The sequence below is a fragment of the Hyla sarda genome, chromosome 2 (assembly GCF_029499605.1).
Source record: "Hyla sarda isolate aHylSar1 chromosome 2, aHylSar1.hap1, whole genome shotgun sequence".
NCBI lineage: Eukaryota > Metazoa > Chordata > Amphibia > Anura > Hylidae > Hyla > Hyla sarda.
This window is the reverse complement of record NC_079190.1, coordinates 195,722,091-195,744,211: the sequence shown is the minus strand read 5'-3', so window position 1 is coordinate 195,744,211 and position 22,121 is coordinate 195,722,091. Positions and strand designations below refer to the sequence as shown.

Sequence of the window (22,121 nt, the reverse complement as noted above, 5' to 3'; positions counted from 1 at the left end):
CGGGTGATCTGTCGATTAGTACAGGTACTACTACTCCTGTAATTCTGTATACTGAGACACTGGCCGTGAGCACTCTGTCATGTCCCCTGCCGGCGGGGCTGGGATTCGCATTGTAGGACGCGCTCGCATGCGAATCCAAACCCGTCACTAAACTCCCTGTCCTTACAGCCCTGGTGTGCGTGGCCCCCCCCCCCCCCGCCTCCTAGGGCGCGCCGGAGCTCTCACTCTTAAGGGGTCAGTGCTCATTTAAGTGTTGGTTCCCTGCTGGATCTTGGGTTGTCTAGTGCCATTGTGAAAGTCCCGTGTCTCTGTTACGGTGTACCTGTTCCTTGCTACCTTACCTACCCTGCACCTGTGTTACCTGCCCTGACCTACTGCAATCTGCCTCATCCTGCCAGTCTCCTTCTGTGCCACGCAAACCCCCAGCTACCTGTGTGGATGAGTCGTGACTGCCAGGGGTAGCGAGCTGGGTGCTGCAAGACCATCCCGTTTTGCAGCAGGCTCTGGTGAAAACCAGCGGCACCTTAGACTCCGCTCCCTGGCACGGCTCACGTCATCTTCCACACATGCCCAGAGGATCCACCACCTGCCGTGATAATACAACCGTACTATTAGTGAACAAAATCTACCATAAAAAATACCATATAATTCCCCCCACATGGCGGAAATTCTGCATGAATTTATTGCGCAGAATTTCAACTAAATTTATTGCCCATTAACTTTAATGAGATTCCACAATATAATTCACACAGCAGAATTTCCGCATGCAAAATTCCGCTGCTGAAATTCTGTTTTCCACAGTCTGGAAAAATATAAGTTTGGTCTTATATTTTTCCAGACTTTGGCTCGGGAATCCCATTGAAGTGAATGGGGCTGACTTTCTGCCCAATTTGTGCGGAATCAGACCAAACTATCACTGTTCAATTAAATAAAATCTATCTTTTTACTGAGATGCTAAATCATGCGCAATTCATGGGGAAATTTCTGCACAGATTCTGCATGAAATCCGCACCGATTCCTCTTTGTTTAAAAACTGGAAAATTCTGCACTGAACCAATGGGGATGCAGAATTCATGCAGAATTTCCATCGTGGGAACGTGGCCTTACAGTGACTCATATAGTGGAAGATAAAAGCACCATACAGGTTCTGCCAACCATAATTGATTACAGTGCCGTTTTATCCAGTGAGTCACAGGTGACGTCTCCTCGGAGTAAATCAAAGTTCTTCTCTGTTTGAAGTATTTCACTTTTTTTTTCTTTGCCACCTGTCCTGGGCCATTTTGATGACTTTTCCCGTCCATGACGCGTCTCCACAGAATCTGCCAGACAACTATTTTAGGCTCCTTGCTCCAACAGCATCCTCACCTCCATACAAGTTCCCCATGTGTATTATAAGTTCCCACTATTTGTTCCCTCTGTCCCACCATATTATAGGTAGGCCCCTTTGGGCCCCCATATAGTAGCTAGGCTCTCACACAGTGTTCCCATATAGTACAGCACCCCCTCCCGTCTGTGCCCCAGTACAGTGCAGGCTGTTCCTTCCCTCTGTGTCCCTAATCAGTGATCCCTCAACTTACAATGGCCTCAACATACCATTGTCTTTTCTGGACCATTGTAATTTCAAACCAGACTCAACATACAATGTACAGACAGTCCAGATCTGTGAAACATGTCAATGGCTGGAAGAACTGACCAATCAGAATGGGCATTCACTGGTAAAACCCCTGTATTACTGAAGCGTATGCACTGACTGATGTCTGGTAGCGCCCCCTACAGTACAGGGAGGTATTACATGTTCTGTACTCTTTACCTGCACCAGGGTTATCTGCTCCTTTAGATACCAGGTTGGGGCAACTCCATGTTACTTTTTTAGGACACTGTGTACTGTATAGGACCCCGAAGAAGCTCATGTCCTCTACATAGACCAGTATTTCCCAAGCAGGGTGCCTCCAGCTGTTGCAAAACTAAAACTCCCAGCATGCCCGGACAGCCTTTGGCTGTCCAAGCATGCTGGGAGTTGTAGTTTTGAAACAGCTGGAGCCTCCCTGCTTGGGAAACACTGACATAGACAGTGATTTACAGCTCCCAGCAGATCTCTCTTACTTTTATATGTAAGAATTAGATTTATCTATATTAGTTATCTACTTATTTTTCTTTAATCCTCATCTTTTCCTATTTTTGGATGACATTTTGGGCCTTTAGAACCAATTACCAGGTTTCCATTGTCACGTCTAAGGTCCCGGAAACACAGAAGTTTCCGAGACCGGGGCAGCAACCCCATATAGAATGTGTGTCCCAGCAGCGGGCCTCCCGTAATAAGACATCTTATATCCTTTGCATAGGGTATAAGATGTCTTTGGACGGAATAACCCTTTAACTCACAGCACCACAGTACTGGCTATAAGGCCAAGTTCACACTAGGGATCTAGGGAGGAAATAGCTGATAACGTATTCCAGAATATCAGTATAAATTATCGGCTATCGGCCTGAAAGGTCACAGATTATCGGTATCGGCCCTAAAAAATCAATATCGGTCGATCCCTAGTTCACACTGCATTAGCATTTCTGTCTAATGTATCTGTCGGCAATGGAAATGGGATGCCTATGTATACTGTGAGGCTATGTTCACACGACGGAGTGTCCATACAGAATCTGCGCGCGGACATACCGCAAACGGCTATGCATTCCATGCAGACTCCGCACAAAGAATGAACATGTTCATTCTTTGTGCGGACACGGAAAATTGAATTTCCATGCCGGAAACATCTGGCACGGAAATTCCACCATGTTTACAGCGCAGCAGAATACCGTTGAATTCGACTGGACTCTGCTGCAGCGGAATCTCCATGACGGATTCCGGCCTGGAAATTCTGACGTGTGAACATATGCCAAGGCTATATTCACACTGCAGAATTTCTGCATGCGGAATTCTACATGGATTACCTATCAAATTAAAGGGGTAGTCCAGTGGTGAAAAACGTATCCCCTATCCCAAGGATAGGGGATAAGTTTGAGATCGCGGGGGGCCCGACCGCTGGGGCCCCCTGCGATCTCTCTGTACGGGGCCCCGGCTCTCCGGCCAGATAGTGGGTGTCGACCCCCGCACGAAGCGGCGGCCAACACGCCCCCTCAATACATCTCTATGGCAGAGCCGGAGATTGCCGAAGGCAGCGCTTCGGCTCTGCCATAGAGTTGTATTGAGGGGGCGTGTCGGTCGCCGCTTCGTACGGAGGTCAACACGCCCCCTTCCCGCGGGCTGTCGGGGCCCCGTACAGGAGATCGCAGGGGGCCCCAGCGGTCAGACCCCCCGCGATCTCAAACTTATCCCCTATCCTTAGGATAGGGGATAAGTTGTTCACCACTGGGTCACCACTGGACTACTCCTTTAAAGCCCAATAGATGGGATTCCGCACTCCCATTGACACTTCAGAATTTCCGCATGTGGAAAATACTACATAAGCCCTGACTGGTGACTCTGTTTGACCCATTGAAATGAATGGCATCCATTGCCCTCTGTATGGGTGGGTTGCCGATGAATACTACTCATGGAAGCACTGACACAGTGTGAACCTAGCCCAGTGTTTTTCAACCAGTGTGCCTCCAGCTGTTGCAAAACTACAACTCTCAGCATGCCCGGACAGCCAAAGGCTGTCCGGGCATGCTGAGAGTTGTAGTTTTGCAACAGCTGGAGGCACTCTGGTAGAAAAACACTGACATAGCCTAATATGCATGCTATAAATGGGTGTATGAAGCAGGCAATATCATAGAGCTCCTGATCAGGGCTGCAGGTACGCATAGGAACGGAGTTCCTGCACTTTTTCCACAGCAGGAACACTGTTCCATTATTAGGAGTCCTGCAGGACCAGCCCTTGAGTGGAAATCTCAGGTGAGTTCCCACACTTGACCCCTGCTCCCATGGGGACACTAGACACCTGTTCTTGTCCCACTTGGCTGTGATACAGTGACCCTTCTCAGGGGTGACCCCATTGACTGGACAAGCAGCCCTTGGACCCATCGCCCGTGACTGGCATTTGTGGTAATCAATAGTTCAATCACTACAGCACTATGGTTCCCAAGGCGCCCATGACAGGCAGCCCCAGCCCAGCGGGCAGAGCAGAAGGATGAGCCTTCCCTCCCCGCCAGGCTGCAGGGCAGACAGCGCGTTACCGCAGGGACACTCCAGCCAGGAGAGCGGGGCTGGCGGGGAATGAACTTCCTCTCTGGATGCCGGAACTGTATGTGCGGTGTATGAGAGGAACAACAACACCAGCCGGACGGGGACCGTGCATGTCAGTGCCTGGAGCTGCAGAGACAGGTATGTGACAGGATGATGGGGGTTGTGCTCAGTGAGGGGGAGCCGGTGGGGTGCGGGGAGACGCTGGGGCTCCGGTCAGCACAGGCTCATACCTCTCTCCCCCACCAGGGCAGCAGGACATGAGGCGGGGGTAGCGGCTGCTGACACGGGCACGATGTGGCTGAAGCCGGAGGAGGTGCTGCTGAAGAACGCGCTGCGGCTGTGGGTCACACACCGCTCCAACCACTACTTCATCCTGCAGCGGCGCCGCGGACATGGGGACAGCGCGGCCAAGTTCACGGGTGAGTAGAGCGCCGGGCCCGCACACTGTAGGCCCCACCGGCTGGGTAGAGGGGCAGGGGCCACTGACTGCTGCTATTGTGCCCATATGTCACATTCTCCCACTGACTGGTATGGGGAGTGCCCACTCATTGGGTTCACTTTACAGCAGGGGCAATGGCTATGGACCAGTGGGGCCCCGGGAGCCATGATCTTGTAGCTCTCCACCTGTTTGCCACAAGTTCAAGACCACTGACTTGTAGTAGTATCCTGTACAGCAGTGGTCTCCAACCTGCGGACCTCCAGATGCTGCAAAACTACAACTCCCAGCATGCCCGGACAGCCGTTGGCTGTCCGGGCATGCTGGGAATTGTAGTTTTGCATCATCTGGAGGTCCGCAGGTTGGAGACCGCTTCTGTAGAGCCTCATTGTGGGGCCTGTAGTACAGAACTATAGGAAGGCCATTAATGCTAATTTAAAGGGGGACTGAAAAGTTAATTGTCTGACCCCAAGGGCCCCTACTGATCATCAGTATGGTGAGCACCATAAGCCCCTTAAGAGTGGCTGCGCGTGTGGCTCTTCATTATTCTGCTACAATGATCATTGCTGATAATAAAAATACTTAGTATATTCCAGTGGTTTCCAAACTGTGGACCTCCGGATTTTGCAAAACTACACTGCTCAAAAAAATAAAGGGAACACTTAAACACCACAATGTAACTCCAAATCAATCACACTTCTGTGAAATCACACTGTCCACTCAGGAAGCAACACTGATTGACAATCAATTTCACATGCTGTTGTGCAAATGGAACAGACAACAGGTGGAAATTATAGGCAATTAGCAAGACACCCCCAATAAAGGAGTGGATCTGCAGGTGGTGACCACAGACCAATTCTCAGTTCCTATGCTTCCTGGCTGATGATTTGGTCACTTAGGAATACTGGCGGTGCTTTCACTCTAGTGGTAGCATGCGACGGAGTCTGCAACTCACACAAATGGCTCAGGTAGCTAATGCGAGCTGTGACAAGAAGGTTTATTGTGTCTGTCAGTGTAGTGTCCAGAGCATGGAGGCGCTTCCAGGAGACAGGCCAGTTGATCAGGAGACGGGGAGGAGGCCGTAGGAGGGCAACAATCCAGCAGCAGGACTCCTATCTCCGCCTTTGTGCAAGGAGGAGCAGGAGGAGCACTGCCAGAGCCCTACAAAATGTCCTCCAGCAGGCCACAAATGTGCATGTGTCCACTCAAACGGTCAGAAACAGACTCCTTGAGGGTGGTATGAGGGCCCGACGTCCACAGGTGGGGGTTGTGCTTACAGCCCAACACCGTGCAAGATGTTTGGCATTTCCCAGAGAACACTAAGATTGGCAAATTCCCCACTGGCGCCCTGTGCTCTTCACAGATGAAAGTAGGTTCACACTGAGCACATGTGACAGAGTCTGGAGACGCCGTGGAGAATGTTCTGCTGCCTGCAACTTCCTCCAGCATGACCGGTTTGGCTGTGGGTCAGTAATGGTGTGGGGTGGCATTGCTTTGGGGGGGCCGCACAGTCCTCCATGTGCTTCCCAGAGGTAGCCTGACTGCCATTAGGTACCGAGATGAGATCCTCAGACCCCTTGTGAGACCATATGCTGGTGCGAATGGACCTGGGGTCCTCCTAATGCAAGACAATGCTAGACCTCACGTGGCTGGAGTGTCAGCAGTTCCTGCAAGAGGAAGGCATTGATGCTATGGACTGGCCCGCACATTCCCCAGACCTGAATCTGATTGAGCACATCTGGGACATCATGTCTCGCTTCATCCACCAATGCCACGTTGCACCACAGACTGTCCAGGAGTTGGCGGATGCTTTAGTCCAGATCTGGGAGGACATCCCTCAGGAGACCATCTGCCACCTCATCAGGAGCATGCCCAGGCATTGTAGGGAGGTCATACGGGCACGTGGAGGCCACACACACTACTGGGCCTCATTTTGACTTGTTTTAAGGACATTATATCAAAGTTGGATCAGCCTGTAGTGTGGTTTTCCACTTTGATTTTGAGTGTGACTCCATATCCAGACCTCCATGGGTTGATACATTTGATTTCCATTGATAATTTTTGTGTGATTTTGTTGTCAGCACATTCAACTATGTAAAGATGAAAGTATTTCATACGATTAGTTCATTCATTCAGATCTAGGATGTGTTATCTTAGTGTTCCCTTCATTTTTTTGAGCAGTGTACAACTCCCAGCACACTCGGACAGCCAATGGCTGTCTGTCTGGGCATACAGGGAGTTATAGTTTTGCAACAACTGGAAGTTCACAGTTTGGAGACCACTGGTGTATACTGCTCAGTACTTATCTGCTGTGTATTCGTAATGGATTATGTTCAGGGCTCAAGTCCTGCAGGAACATATGGGAACAGAGTTCCTGCACTTTTTTCCAGCAGGAACACTGATCCCATTAGCAAGAGTCCTGCAGGACCAGCCCTTGAGTGGAAATCTTGGATGAGTTCCCACACTTTTTTGACTTGACCCCTGGTTTGGTCTATGATAGTACCAAGGCGGTGACCATACCTGAATACCCCCCTGGTCCTCCATTCATCACGTGACTGCACCTATAGCACCTTGGAATAAAAGTGCAGTAGACATTGACATTGGTCATAAGGTGGTGTCACTCACAGTGCAGACTAGCACACATCAGTGATATTTTCTACAGTAGAGATCTCATAAGGAAAGTCAGGGTACATGCCTTTACCAACCTGCCTCCCATGAATACAGACACCTTTAACCCCTTAAGGACGAGCGCCGTAAATGTACGCTGCTGCTAAGAAGCACTTAGTGCACAGCGCCGTACATTTACAGCGCAGCTTTCCTGGATCACTGCGTCTCAGGACACTGTGATCGTAACGGGATGACTACTGATATCGATCAGCAGCCATCCCGGCATATCGCCCAGGGGGCATACCCCCCCCCCCCATGTCGGCGATCGCAGCAAATCGTCAGTCAATTCAGACCAGTGATTTGCGCTATTCCGGGCCAAATCGGGTCTCTGGTGACCCAGAAAAAAAGGGTGAATGGGGCTGTCCAAGACAGCCCCATACCCAGCAGGAGTGAGGTGGCATGGGTGCCGCCTCACGATCACGTGATTGATCGGTCGGAATGACCTGCTGGGCGGTGATCGGGACGGCGATCGGAGTGGAGATCGGCGCCGGCGGGGGTCTCCTACCTTGCCCTGGTCCGGCAGGGTCCCCTCAGGATCGGTGGTGGCGACAGGAGCAGCAGGATCGGTCCCTCGGCAGGATACAGCGCGCCGGTCCCGGGCGGCAGGATACACAGCAGGTGGTGCGAGTCCTGTTCACTTCCTGCTGTTGCTTAGCAACAACTCGCAGCATGCACAGCCAAAGGGCATGCTGGGAGTTGTAGTTTTGCAACAGCTGGAGTTCCAACTACAACTCCCAGCATGCCCTTTGGTAGTCTGTGCATGCTGGGTGTTGTAGTTTTGCAACAGCCGGAGGCACATTTTTTCTATGAAAAAGTATGCATTCAGCTGTTGCATAACTACAACTCCCAGCATGCACAGACTACCAAAGGGCATGCTGGGAGTTTTAGCAGTGTGCCTCCAGCTATTCAAGGTGGGGGATCAAGGTGTTGTTACAGCCGGCATCAGGTTGCTTTTAGCATTTTGACATGAGGAGACCGTCCACCTAGCACCCTTCATGTGATCCATCAGATATGATCTCTGGTATTGTTCTTCCTTTCATTGGAAAGTCTTCTTTTTCGTGTTCGTCATATGTAGGTCTAGGAGGAGCTTTGGCTTTATTGGGAAGTATATTGGACATCATGATGAGGTTACTCAATAGTTGGCCAAGTACTGATGTAGTCCTGCCGTATTCTCTTCAGTGAATTGTATTGTTGGGCAGCATGGTAGGGGACCATAAGGGAGACCATTTCAAGCCGTTGACCCAGAAATGTAATACTCTTTCTCGGGAATGTTAGCATGTAGCATAGGGGGTAGGGATTATTGTGCACGGCTTTGCTCTATTTGAGCCTTTTCCTCAAAGGTTATTACAGGTTCTTTTGTGTCTACCATCCGTGGTCATGCTATGTGAAGGAATGTTCCTTAGGCCCCTACAGGTATCATCCTGCTTTTTTACTGCCATTATTTTACAATAACGGATGAAAAAAAACAGATGCAATAACTGATAACGGATGATAACTGATGACCATCATCCGTCATTTTGTAATGTTTTTTTTTTTCCTTAAAAAACCTGACGTTGTTCATCCGTTATTACCAGTTACATCCCTTTTTTTAATCAAATTTTTAACCCTTTTTTTGTAAAGCTGTACTGAGCATGCTCAGTACAAGAAACTGATCTTACAAAACGGACGATAACGGAAGTTTTTCTTTTTTTTTTTAACATCCATTTCCCATAGACTTCAATGTTAAATTTTAACGGCCATTTTTTTATTTTTATTTTTTTATTTTTATTTTTGCCGGACCAAAAATTAGTGCTTGCACTATCACAGTAAAATCAGACATACCTGATGCAAAAGGATGGTCAAAAAATCCAATTGACATGAATGGGATTTTTTGCCGGCCGATTTCAGGACTTTTTGCCGGGAGTAATAACTGAGGGTTTTACAGGATGATACCCGTATTGTGTAAGGGGCCTTAGATAGTTGCATGCTTTGTTTTTATATGAGACATGAGCCTTCTTATCCTGGCATGTTCCTGCCTTACAGGACGGCTATGTACTGCTTGTGTATTATTACACATTAGCCCCCACCCCCGTCCATCTGGAAAGCTTTGTATGAAGCCTTTGTCTCCGTCCCTTCATCTTTTACCCTGTAGAGAGAATAGTCTGTTATCTAGTGACGGTTCTGGCATGAGTCACCTTATTAGTGGATCAATAGACTTTAATCTCTCTATAAGGGGGTCCATTAGCTTATTACTGCTCTACTGTGTGGAGGCATTCTAATAGGTTATGTTTCACAGTAATGTCCCATTACTGCCATCTTTGACCTTATCATACTAAGCCTATTCTCCTGTTAAACACCTTCATTCCGCTGTCATGGTTTCTCTATCATAAGATGCAGTGAAAGGGATGTTAGAAAGGTTATGCAAATATACATGTAGGATGTATTTTCTCCTATATCCAATACACACACATGCGCTCATACCTCTCGTTCACTGTAAAGCTTGGTGATAATACATATGCTAAGGAGGAATAAATCAAAACACAAAAATGAAAGTTGGCTACCTCAGGTTAAAGGGGTACTCCGCCCCTAGATATCTTAGCCCCTATCCAAAGGATAGGGAATAAGATGTCTGATCTCTGGGATCCTGCTGCTGGGGACCCCCGGGATCTTGGCTGTGGCACCCCAGACATCCGGTGCACAGAGCCAGATAATTGGCTATGCGGGGCGGAGGCTCGTAACGTCATGCCCAGCGTTCATTTAGAACGTCGGGTGCAGTGCCAGAGGCTCGTGACGTCACGGCCAGGTCCCATCAATGCAAGTCTATGGGAGGGGGCGTGACATCCCATAGACTTGCATTGAGGGGGTATGGCCGTGACGTCACGAGCCTCTGGCACTGCACCCGATGTTGTAAATGAACGCTGGGTTCAGAAGGGAGATCACCGTTGGATAGGGGATAAGATGTCTAGGGGTGGAGTAAAATGTGGAAGCACAGCAAAACTTTTGAACTTTTTGTTACCTAACTGAAAGCAGTCCTGAACAATTTTGCAGTGTGGCAGTGCGCATTATCTTGCTGAAAGAGGAATCCTGCAGCAACGTTTTGGTAGGTGGAATCAAAGTAACATCCACATGAAGGTCAGCACTGTCTCTGCCGGGTTGTCTTCTACCCATTGCACGTCCTGGCACCATCTCTTCCCCATGTAACAAAAGGGCTGCAAAAAAAGATCATTTATAAGTTTGAGGGATCTGTACTGAAAGGTGTGGTTTGGACCAGACCGGACGTCTTCTGTGGGTTTATGTGTAATTGGTGCATTGTGTTGGGTATAGTTTTAACCCCTTAAGGACGCAGACCATTTTGACCGTAAGGACCAGTCCAATTTTATTTTAGCATTTTCGTTTTTTTTCCTCTATGCCTTCTAAAATTCATAACTCTTTTATATTTCCATTCACAGACCCATATGAGGGCTTGCGTGACCAATTGTAATGACACATCTCATATTACCATAACATGTACAGCGAACCCCGAATTAATTTTGTTTTTGTGAAGAAATAAAAATTTTAAACCACAATTTAACAAATTTTGGAGGGTTTCTTTTTCCCACTGTTCACTTTACGGTAAAAATGACATGTTTTTTTTTTATTCTGTGGGTCAATACGATTAAAATAATTCCCATCTTTACATACTTTTCTATTATTGTACTGCTTATAAAAAATATCAAACTTTTTGTACAAAATCAGTATGTTTAAAATTGCCCTACCTATTTCCGTGGTCGTTAAAGGAGTAGTCCAGTGCTGAAAAACTTTTTCAGCACTGGACTACTTTCAGATCATGGGGGGTCCGACCGCTGCACGATAGTTGGCCAGATAGCGGGTGTCGACCACTGCACGAAGCGCCGGCCGACACGCTCCCTCAATACAGCACTATGGCAGAGCGGGAAATTGCCGAAGGCAGTGCTCCGACTCTGCCATAAAGTTGTATTGAGGGGGCGTGTCAGCCTCCGCTTCGTGCAGTGGTTAACACGTCCCCTTTCCGCGTCGTAGTGAAGCCGGGACCCGCCTCTAATAGCGTGCGGCACTGATCGCGGTGCCGCGCGCTATTAACCCTTTAGCCGCGTGCTCAAAGCTGAGCCACGTGGCTAAAAGTGAAAGTAAAAAGTGCCGATTCTTGATCGCCGCGGTGAAATCGCGGCATCCCGAACAAGCTGTACTATAGGAGGAAGGTCTCTTACCTACCTTCCTGCAGTCCGATCGCCGATTGCATGCTTAAAGCCTGAGATCCAGGCTTGAGCAATCAATCGCCGAAAACCCTGATCAATACATCTCAATGTAGATGCATTGAACACTGTTAAAGATAAGTAAATGCAATGTTATAGCCTCCTATGGGGGCTATAATATTGCAAAAGAAAAGTGTAAAAAAATCATTAACCCTTTGAATTGTCCCTTCCCCTAATAAAAGTTTGAATCACCCGGCATTTCCAATAATAAAAAAAAACAGTGTAAATAAAAACAAAAATAAACATATGTGGTATCGCCACATGCGGAAATGTCCGATTTAAAAAAATATACCACTAATTAAACTGCACGGTCAATGGCGTACGCGCAAAAAAATTCCAAAATAGCGTATTTTTGGTCACTTTTTATATCATGAAAAGATGAATAAAAAGTGATCAAAAAGTCAGATCAATGCAAAAAATGGTACCGACAAAAACTTCAGATCACGGCGCAAAAAATGTGCCCTCATAGCCCCCTGAACACGGAAAAATAAAAAAGTTATAGGGGTCAGAAGTTGACAATTTTAAACGTATACATTTTCCTGCATGTAGTTATGATTTTTTTCTGAAGTAATACAAAATCAAACCTATACAAGTAGGGTATCATTTTAACTGTATGGACCTAGAGAATAAAGATAAGGTGTCATTTTTACCGAAAAATGGACTACGTAGAAACGGAAGAGCCCAAAAGCTACAAAATGGCTTTATTTTTTCAATTTTGTCGCACAATGATTTTTTTTCCCGTTTCGCCGTAGATTTTTGGGTAAAATGACTGATATCATTACAAAGTAGAATTGGTGGCGCAAAAAAAAAGCCATAATACAGATTTTTAGGTGCAAAACTTTAAGAGTTATGATTTTTTTTAAAGGTAAGGAGGAAAAAACGAAAGAGCAAAAAACCGAAAAACGCCTGGTCCTTAAGGGGCTAAGGGGTTAAAGGGGGCTAAAAGGAGTATGGGGGGGGGGGGGTTATCTTTGGAGACTTTTCATTGCAACTTTAGCTTTAGAAGGTTCTTCAAAGGAACATACCAAGTCATGATTTCAGTTACTATCATGCAGTGATAAGAATTTATGATGTGCGACTTTTCAGTTTGTCGCAACTGCACTAACAGGCGCTAATCTACACCAGCCATGGCTTGGCTTATAAAACTGACTGCAAACAGCATTATTGAAAAGTTGCACAGTTTGTCACACTCCTTCCAGTACTTATTAGCTGCTGAATATTACATAGGAAATTCTTTTTTTTTTTTTTTTTCTCTGCTGACATCACGAGCACAGTGCTCTCTGCTGACATCTTGACCACAGTGCTCTCTGCTGACATCTCTGTCCATTTTAGGAACTGTCCAGAGCAGCATATGTTTGCTATGGGGATTTTCTCCTACTCTGGACAGTCCCTAAAATGGACAGAGATGTCAGCAGAGAGCACTGTGCTTGTGATGTCAGCAGAGAACTCTGTGTTCCAAAAAGAAAATAATTTCCTCTGTAGTATTCAGCAGCTAATAAGTACTTGAAGGGTAAAGATTTTTTATTAGAAGTAATTTACAAATCTGCGATATCAGGTGAGAGAGAGATTTCCGGCACTGCTAGGGGGTGGGTGGCTGGTAAACGCGGTTAGGGTGGGTTCACACTACGTTTTCTCCCATACTGGAGCGCATACGGCAGGGGGGAGCTAAAACCTCGCGCTCCCGTATGCCTTTGTATGCGCTCCCGTATGTCATTCATTTCAATGAGCCGGCCGGAGTGAAACGTTCGGTCCGGTCGGCACATTTTTGCGCCGTATGCGCTTTTACAACCTGACCTCAAACCGTGGTTGACCACAGTTTTAGGTCCGGCTGTAAAAGCGCATACGGCGCAAAAATGAGCCGACCGGACCGAACGTTTCACTCCGGCCGGCTCATTGAAATGAATGACATACAGGAGCGCATACGAAGGCATACGGGAGCACGAGGTTTTAGCTCCCCCCTGCCGTATGCGCTCCCGTATGGGAGAAAACGTAGTGTGAACCCACCCTTAGTTGGTATCTGCCGCACTGGTGTCTAAAGAGGCTATGGGGTCTGCAATATACAGGAGGTGCTGGTGAAGGTGCACACATCGCTTTTCCAATATAAGTGTATGAGAAGAAACCGCACTTACCCGTAATTCTTCGGGCAGGATACAAATTTATTCCAAAGAGGTGACAGAAATGTCCATAGAACACGGAAGCTGCAGGTCGGCAAGGACTCTCAGGAGCGTTCCATCAGGTGTGACAGCTGTTTCACGGGTCTCAGCCCGCTTCGTCTGACGAACGCTCCTGAGAGTCCTAGCCGACCTGCAGCTTCCGTGTTCTATGGACATTTCTGTCACCTCTTTGGAATAAATTTGTATCCTGCCCGAAGAATTACGGGTAAGTGCGGTTTCTTCTCATACACTTATAATTTACAAATCTGCTTAACTTTCCAGAGCCAGTTGTTATATAAAAAAAAGTGTTGGCCTGGAATACCCCTTTAATAAGCCAAGAATGCCACAGGCTGGAGTGTCTGGTTCCTGTTATGTTTCTGTCATAGGAGTATCAGGATATGGAAATGACCACTGCGGTGACACTTTGTTATACATAGTTTATCCCGGTTGGTCTTCAGTCTTATGAAGCTTTGTCATTGCACTTTGATCAAGATGGTTGTGATTTACACACTGGTGCTATCTTTTTTTTTTTTACTTATTCATGAAATTAAATGGAATGTGTCAGCAAAAAATATTGTTTGTTTAAATCATTTTTTTTAGGTTAAACAGATTTTTATAGGGTTTATGGCAATGTTGTTTCTACTTTTCCATTCTACCATCTATATTTTTTAATAGTTTTGAAATCTTGTAGTTTTCACTCTAGACACTGGGCCAAATAATAAGCTGAGTCTTCCCATGTTATAAAGATGACTTTTAAAGTGTACCTGTGGCTTTTAAAAAAAAAATGTTTCACATGTTTGTTGAGACGTGTCAAAAGTTTTGATCATACAAGGTCTAAATGTTCAGACCCGATCAATTGTTTGAACGAGCATGGAGAAATGCGTGGCTGACCGAGATAATCCTGTAGATGTACAATGTAAATTTGTCTTGTTTAGTATCCTCTTCTCCCAGTTAGTTCTAAGGCTAAGTTCAGACTACGGAGTTTCCGCCTGCAATTTTGCTTTGAAATTGCAGGTGAAAATTCCGCTTTCTAAAATGTCTAGTATATAAAATGTATAGTGTAGTGAATGATTTTCCGTTCACAAATTCACACTTCGGAATTTGTGAAGCGGAATTTGTGAACGGACAATCCGCTTGGAAATTTACAAGGCAGTGCTCTTTCTTCAGGCGGAAATCCGCACGGAACACATTGCAGTCTATTGGAGACTGCAGTGTCCGCGCGGTCCTAGCGCCGACTGATTCTGCCTGGAGATTCCGTAGTTTGAACCTAGCCTAACAATCAGTCACAGTTTGGACACGCAGACCCCAACCGATCAAAACTTTTCACATGTCTCTACAACATGTCATGTTTTTTAACGTGACAGTGGCCATTTATAGAATACCTGTACTTTCAAAACATATTAAAAAATCTGCATTGTTTTGTTAATTACACTTTTACCTTGTGGTCACCACTCTTAAAGTGTAATCTAACAAAAAAAAGAGTCTCCTCCATTGTGCACATCTATACAGGTGAAACTTGAAAAATTATAAAATGTTTCATTTATTTCAGTAATGCAACTTAAAAGGTGAAACTAATATATGAGAGACTCCTTACATGCAAAGCAAGATAGATCAAGCCGTGATTTGTCATAATTGTGGTGATTATGGCTTTTACAGCTCATGAAAACTCCAAAGGCCCCCCAATTACTATGATTTGGGGAGCCCTGTCATCTGCTGGCGTTGGCCCACTGTGCCTCAGGTCCAGGGTCATCGCATCCGTCTACCTGGGCATTTTGGAGCACTTCATGCTTCCTTTCCTTTTATGTTGCATTACTAAACTACAATGGACTTTTGAACGATATTCAAATTTTGAGTTTCACCTGTATCTCATTCTCTCCATTTCATGAGGTGGAACCAGAACTTGGCTGTTTGCTAGAAGTAATCACATAGGTACTTCTTTTCCCTTGTCTGGCCAGTCAAACACAGCACTGACTCATCTTTGCTGTGCCATTGCATGATGTTTAAAGGGGTACTCCATTGGAAAACTTTTTTTTTTTTTAATCAGCTGGTGCCAGAAAGTTAAACAGATTTGTAAATGACTTCTATTTAAAAATCTTAATCCTTCCAGTACTTACCAGCTGCTGTATGCTCCACAGGAAGTTCTTTTTAAATGTATTTTCTGTCTGACCACAGTGTTCTCTGCTGACATCTCTGTCCATATCAGGATCTGTCCAGAGCAGGAGCAAATCCCCATAGCAAACCTATCCTGCTCCAGAAAGTTCCTGACATGGACAGAGGTGTCAGCAGAGAGCACTGTGGTCAGACAGAAAATACATTTAAAAAGAAAAGAGCATACAGTGTGGGATAGTTTAAAAGTTTATTTAACATTGCAGGATCGGGATGAGCTCTCTGGTGGATAGTTGGATGCAATTAATAACAGGTATTATATCTTCCTGTTGGTTTAATAATTTTTTTCCTAATGACAGGTTCCTTTTAAGATCGAAATCAATACGTCCCCTGCAGTCTATTGTCTCTTATGTCCATGATACTGCCATAAGGCCTTCCTCTTTAAGCAGAAGTTCAAGCAGTATAGCTTCCCCTTAATAATGTGCCAAAAAATGGGGAAAAAAAGAATATTTACAGTCTGAATATCAAAACCTGTCCAGAGGAACAGTTGCTGAGTTGCCCATAGCAACCAATCAGATCACTTCTTTCATTTCCCAGAGGCCTTTTCAAAAACAAAGAAGCAATCTGATTGGTTGCTATGGGCAACTCATGAACTTTTGGTCCGGACAGGTTTTGATAAATCCTACCTTTTCTAGCATTCTACCGTAGCGTAGGGCTGGGCGGTATACCAGTTCATACCGAAATTTTTGTGCTGCACGATATGAATTTTATCACATACCGCAATACTGGTTTGGCCCCTCCCCCTCGGGAATGAATTATCAGCCCAGCGCTACGCTGTCCCCATCGAGGAACTAATCATATGTGACCCACGAGCGCTGTTCTGCACCCCCTTCCCCCCCCCCAATTAATTATCAGCCCAGGGCTACTACTCACATATATCACCAGCAAGCGCTGCCCTCCTGGTCCTCCTGTTTGTTGTGGCCGCCGACGCTGACACTCAATACCAGTGGTCTTCAACCTCCAGATGTTTCAGAACTACAACTCCCAGCATGCCTGGACAGCCAACGGCTGTCCAGGCATGCTGGGAGTTGTACTTTTGCAACATCTGGAGGTCCGCAGATTGCAATCCACTGCTCTATACTGTATCCCTATGTCCGGGCTACAAAAGGTAAACAAAATAAACTTGAACTCACCTTCCCCGTCGGTCTTGCTTCCCAGGCAATGGAACGTCGGACAGCCGTCAGCCTATCACCGGCTGCAGCGATTTTCCGCCTTGGCCGGTGATAGGCTGAGCCAACTGTCATGTAAGAAGCCGGCTCCTTACATGACAGTGGGCTCAGCCTATCACCGGCTGAGGCGGAACATCGCTGCGGCCGGTGATAGGCTGACGGCTGTCCGACGTTCAGGTCCCCAGAGTAAGGTCGACTTCGGAACATGCGTTAGTTTTATTATGTTTTCCTTTTGCAGCCCGGGCATAGGGATACAGCATAGGGATACCGCACAGTATAGAGTGTCAATGCCGGCGGCCGCAACAAACAGGAGGACGAGGAGGGCAGCGCTTGCAGGTGACATGTGATGGGGAAAGCGAAGCGCTGGGCTAATAATTATTGAGGGGGAGGGGGGGAATACCGTTATATACCGTGGAACCACCATAAGTAAAAAAAATACCGCGATACACATATTTGGCCATACCGCCCAGCCCTATCGTAGCATCACCAAGCTTGTGTCCTTTTCGTTGTATCTTTACCTCAGTTTTTCCTGGAGTGTGGTTTTTCATTTGGGCTTTCTAGGAATCACTAGAAGTATTCTTTTCCCTTCAGCTATAAGTCATACTGATAGTGGTCAGGGAAGCTCCGCAGCCTTTCATTACTGTGTGTTCTATAGCGATTTCATGACTGGTGTGCATTGAAGTGTCTTTCATGCATTGGAGACTTTTATGTGGGTTTTTTATCCAGACTTGACTTTGGGCTGTGATTTTCATTATGCCATTCATTATGGCTGCAGTATTCCCTTTATTGTGCTGAGCACAGTGAACCTTACTGCCTTGTAATAATGCTTTATTATCCCATTCCAGGCATGAAGAATGGCTCCCAGGGCTGTTTCATATTCTTCTGTGACGCAGTACGGGAAGTGTAGTCTCATTTCAGATGGCAGAATGTCTGGTGCATTATCGGGGGTGTACAGAGCTATGGGAATACATATTAAGGGAGATTTATCAAAACCTGTGCAAAGGAAAAGTTCCCATAGCAACCAATCAGATCGCTTCTTTCATTTTGCAGAGGCCTTGTTAAAAATGAAAGAAGCAATCTGGTTGCTATGGGCAACTGGGCAACTTATCCTCTGGACAGGTTTTGATCACACTTATATTTGTTACTATAATAATAAATGGCTGATCTACCCCCGAAGAAGAATCGGTAGTATTGAATCTGTCGAATAGATTTTGCCAGTGCCTTGTATTAGACCTATAGGAAGATAGTCCAAGGAACACCGGTGTCACAACATTAGGCACAACAGTTAGGCATGTGTAGGCTAGAGCCAGGGGTGCACCATGAGGTGGTAGCTGATAAAGAAGATGCAGATACATCTACAGCACCATAGTGCATACAAACTAATTCTCCTCAGCTCATGGATAGAATGGAGACATGCCACGTTCTTTACATGCCCTTACATACATTGGGGAGAATTGTCAAAACCTGTACGGAGGAAAAGTTGACCAGCTTCCCATGTCAACCAATCAGATTGCTTCTTTTATTTTTCAAAAGCCTCTTTAAACATTTAAGAAGCGATGCAATTGGTTGCTATTGGCAACTGATCCACTTTTTTCCTCTGCAAAGGTTTTGCTAAATCTCCCCAAATATCCCTACCTGAAATGATTGGGTGCTGTTAACATCCCCCTCCCCCCCACTTTTCTTTGGATCATTGAACAATGTTTACAAGATCTCTGTGCATCCTTAATCCAGTGAGCTTCAATGTTTACACTCAAGAATGTATTGTATCTTTTTATTTTTTTACATGTAGTTTTTAGTCAGAATAATTTATATGTGCTCAGTGGAGTGGCATATATTACTAGATGGCACAGACAGGGACGGCTGCTGGAATATACTGCATATATATTCCTGTTCTTTATTTTTCTATTATCTACAGTGGGGATCAAAAGTTTGGGCATCCCAGGTAAAATTTTGTATTAATGTGCATAAAGAAGCCAAGGAAAGATTGGAAAATCTCCAAAAGGCATCAAATTACAGATTAGACATTCTTACAATATGTCAACAAAAGTTAGATTTTATTTCCATCTTTTACACTTTCAAAATAACAGAAAACAAAAAAATGGCATCTGCAAAAGTTTGGGCACCCTGCAGAATTGATAACATGCACTGCCCCCTTTGCAAAGCTGAGACCTGCCAGTGTCATGGATTGTTCTCAATCATCATCTGGGAAGACCAGGTGATGTCAATCTCAAAGGTTTTAAGTGCCCAGACTCATCTGACCTTGCCCCAACAATGAGCACCATGGGTTCTTCTAAGCAGTTGTCTAGAAATCTGAAACTGAAAATAGTTGACGCTCATAAAGCTGGAGAAGGCTATAAGAAGACAGCAAAACATTTTCAGATGTCAATATCCTCTGTTTGGAATGTAATTAAGAAATGGCAGTCATCAGGAACAGTGGAAGTTAAAGCAAGATCTGGAAGACCAAGGAAATATCAGACAGGACAGCTCGCAGGATTGTGAGAAAAACAGCAATTCAAAACCCACGTTGGACTGCACAATCCCTCCAGAAAGATCTGGCAGGCACTGGAGTTATGGTACACTATTCCACTATAACGAGATACTTGTACAAATATGGTCTTCATGGAAGAGTCATCAGAAGAAAACCTCTTCTACGTCCTCACCACAAAAATCAGCGTTTGAACTTTGCAAATGAACATATAGACAAGCCTGATGCATTTTGGAAACAAGTTCGGTGGACCAATGAGGTTAAAATGAAACTTTTTTGCCGTAATGAGCAAAGGTACTTTGGAGAAGAAGGGGAACAGAATTTAATGAAAAGAACCTCTGTCCAACTATTAAGCATGGGGGTGGATCAATCATGCTTTGGGGTTATATTGCAGCCATTGGCACAGGGAACATTTCACGAGTAGAAGGAAAAATGGATTCAATAAAATTTCAGCAAATTTTGGATGCTAACTTGATGCCATCTGTGAACAAGCTGAAGTTAGAGGATGGCTTTTACAAATGGATAATGATCCTAAACACACCTCGAAATTCACGGGGGATTACATCAAGAGGCGTAAACTGAAGGTTTTGCCATGGCCTTCACAATCTCCTGACCTCAACATAATTGAAAATCTATGGATAGACCTTAAAAGAGCAGTGCGTGACAGACAGCCCAGAAATCTCAAAGAACTGGAAGACTTTTGTAAGGAAGAATGGGCAAAGATACCTCAAACAAGAATTGAAAGACTCTTGGCTGGCTTCAAAAAGCGTTTACAAGCTGTGATACTTGCCAAAGGGGGCAGTACAAGATATTAACTTTGCAGGGTGCCCAAACTTTTGCAGATGCCATTTTGTTGTTTTCTGTTATTTTGAAAGTGTAAATGATGGAAATCTAACTTTTGTTGACATATTATAAGAATGTCTAATCTGTAATTTGATGCCTTTTGGAGATTTTTCCATCTTTCCTTGGCTTTTGTATGCACATTAATATAATTTTTTTACCTGGGGTGCCCAAACTTTTGATCCCCACTGTACCTAAAAGAAGCTAAAAAAATTATATATAATTAGTGTTATTGTTTTCTCCAAAGCAGAGTAAATAACTTGTCTATTGTTGTTTTTTCTCTCTCATCTTCATGTACTTATGTGGTAGGGAAGATAGAGGGTTATGTTGCAAGGAATAGTCCTCATTGTGTTCCTCTGTGACCCCCAACCCTTTTATCAGAGAAGCTGTTCCCACATACAAAGTTCAGTAATGAGACCTCTGGACACTAGTACTCCGTGAAACAACTTGTAAAACTTTACTGTACTCCTTGTGTAATTCCAATGTAATACAGCTTGGTGGTTTACCAAGAATGGATATTTGGTCACTGTCCCTTTTAACTAGTGCTTTTGCTGCAGCGTTCCAAAATGTAGCCTTTTTTAGGTACTTCTCAGCATGTTTACATGTTATGGCTACTGCAGATATATATGCAGTGATTAATGACTTTGGTTCTCAGGTTCTGATTTAAAAATTACGAAACAGCTGGATAAGGATTTTAAAGGTTGTTTTACTATGGTTCAATGTGGAAGATATGGACTTTACTCACTCTGCAGTAGCCATTGCGACAAGAAGCACTGACCCAACTCTTTGGTCCACAACAGATCAGTATAAGGCTAGGTTTCCACTAGTTTTTTTTTTTCTTTTCTGGTAGTTTTTGAGCTAAAGTCAGACGTGGATCCATAAGGGAAGAGAAGTGTAAGTTCTTCCTTTTATATGTCCTATTCCTTTTGAATACATTTCTAGCTTTGGCTTAAAAACTGCAGTGGCTGTATTCCAAAAACTGCCAGAAAAAAAAAAACAAGTGGAAACTTAGCCTAATACAGAAAGGCCCTTGTTCAGCGTGTCCTCTCTTGCACAGACAAAATTCTTCCTCTCTGTGACTTGAAACCTTAAAAGATAATAACCTTGCAGGTTGGACTAGAACAGTGACTTGATTGTAGACCTTGGTGGAATTATAACTAGCAATAGCAGGGGCTCGGAAATATACACTTTGCTGGCTAACTGATACTGTCTGCAATTACAGGCCTAGAAAAGCTTATTCTGGCAAAAGCCAGGCCTAGACTGGCTTAAACAGGTTTAGGTCCTTTCCTTGTCCTAGAATAAGCAGGCACTGGCTAGAAGCATCATGTGATGAAAGTAACATTCATCTGGGTACACTATATCAGGGGTGTGGAAATTTTATAAAAAAAAACTACTTGTCCACGGGACTAAAATGGAGCAAAATCTACTTGTCCCTCCCGACGATCCACTTGTCCGGCCAATTTTCACTTTTACGCTCATTGTTTCCTCCTCGCCCTATAATAGCCATAACTACCTACTATAATGATACCTTTTAATTTTTCAATAACATATTCTCTGAATCAAAATATATATATATATATATATATATATATATATATATATATATATATATATATATTTATTTATATTTAGAGAAGTGAAATTGAAATAGCAAAAGATAATTTTGCCGATTTGGTGGTTTTCTTTTCTACGCCATTTACCTTGTGGTTGAGGTAACATGTTAGTTTTATACTTTAGGCGCCTGATTACAGCAATACCAGATTTGTATCATTTACCAT

At 44.9% G+C, this 22,121-nt stretch overlaps 1 protein-coding gene and 1 long non-coding RNA gene across 5 annotated transcripts in view; one reads left to right on the top strand and one right to left on the bottom strand.

Annotated features, from left to right (window-relative positions):
* Window positions 1–4,078: 4,078 nt before the first annotated feature.
* The window catches only part of TBC1D8 (TBC1 domain family member 8), a 68,803-nt gene continuing 50,760 nt past the window's right edge, over window positions 4,079–22,121 (top strand). Inside the window, exons 1-2 of one of the 3 annotated variants that reach the window (XM_056556085.1) lie at window positions 4,080–4,315; window positions 4,429–4,596. In XM_056556085.1, the coding sequence (XP_056412060.1) occupies window positions 4,225–4,315; window positions 4,429–4,596 (259 nt within the window). In that variant the 5' untranslated portion in view covers window positions 4,080–4,224. Of the gene's footprint in view, window positions 4,316–4,423; window positions 4,597–22,121 lie in introns of all 3 variants that reach the window. The other 2 variants (XM_056556086.1, XM_056556087.1) reach the window with 2 other exon arrangements.
* Window positions 9,182–17,956, bottom strand: LOC130355661 (uncharacterized). Of its 2 annotated transcripts, none has more exons than XR_008888613.1 (3): window positions 17,537–17,956; window positions 10,276–10,468; window positions 9,182–9,405 (listed from the first exon to the last, which is right to left on the bottom strand). It is a non-coding gene; the product is annotated as an uncharacterized LOC130355661 (long non-coding RNA). The 2 variants fall into 2 exon arrangements; XR_008888614.1 differs by lacking the exon at window positions 17,537–17,956 and adding an exon at window positions 16,983–17,063.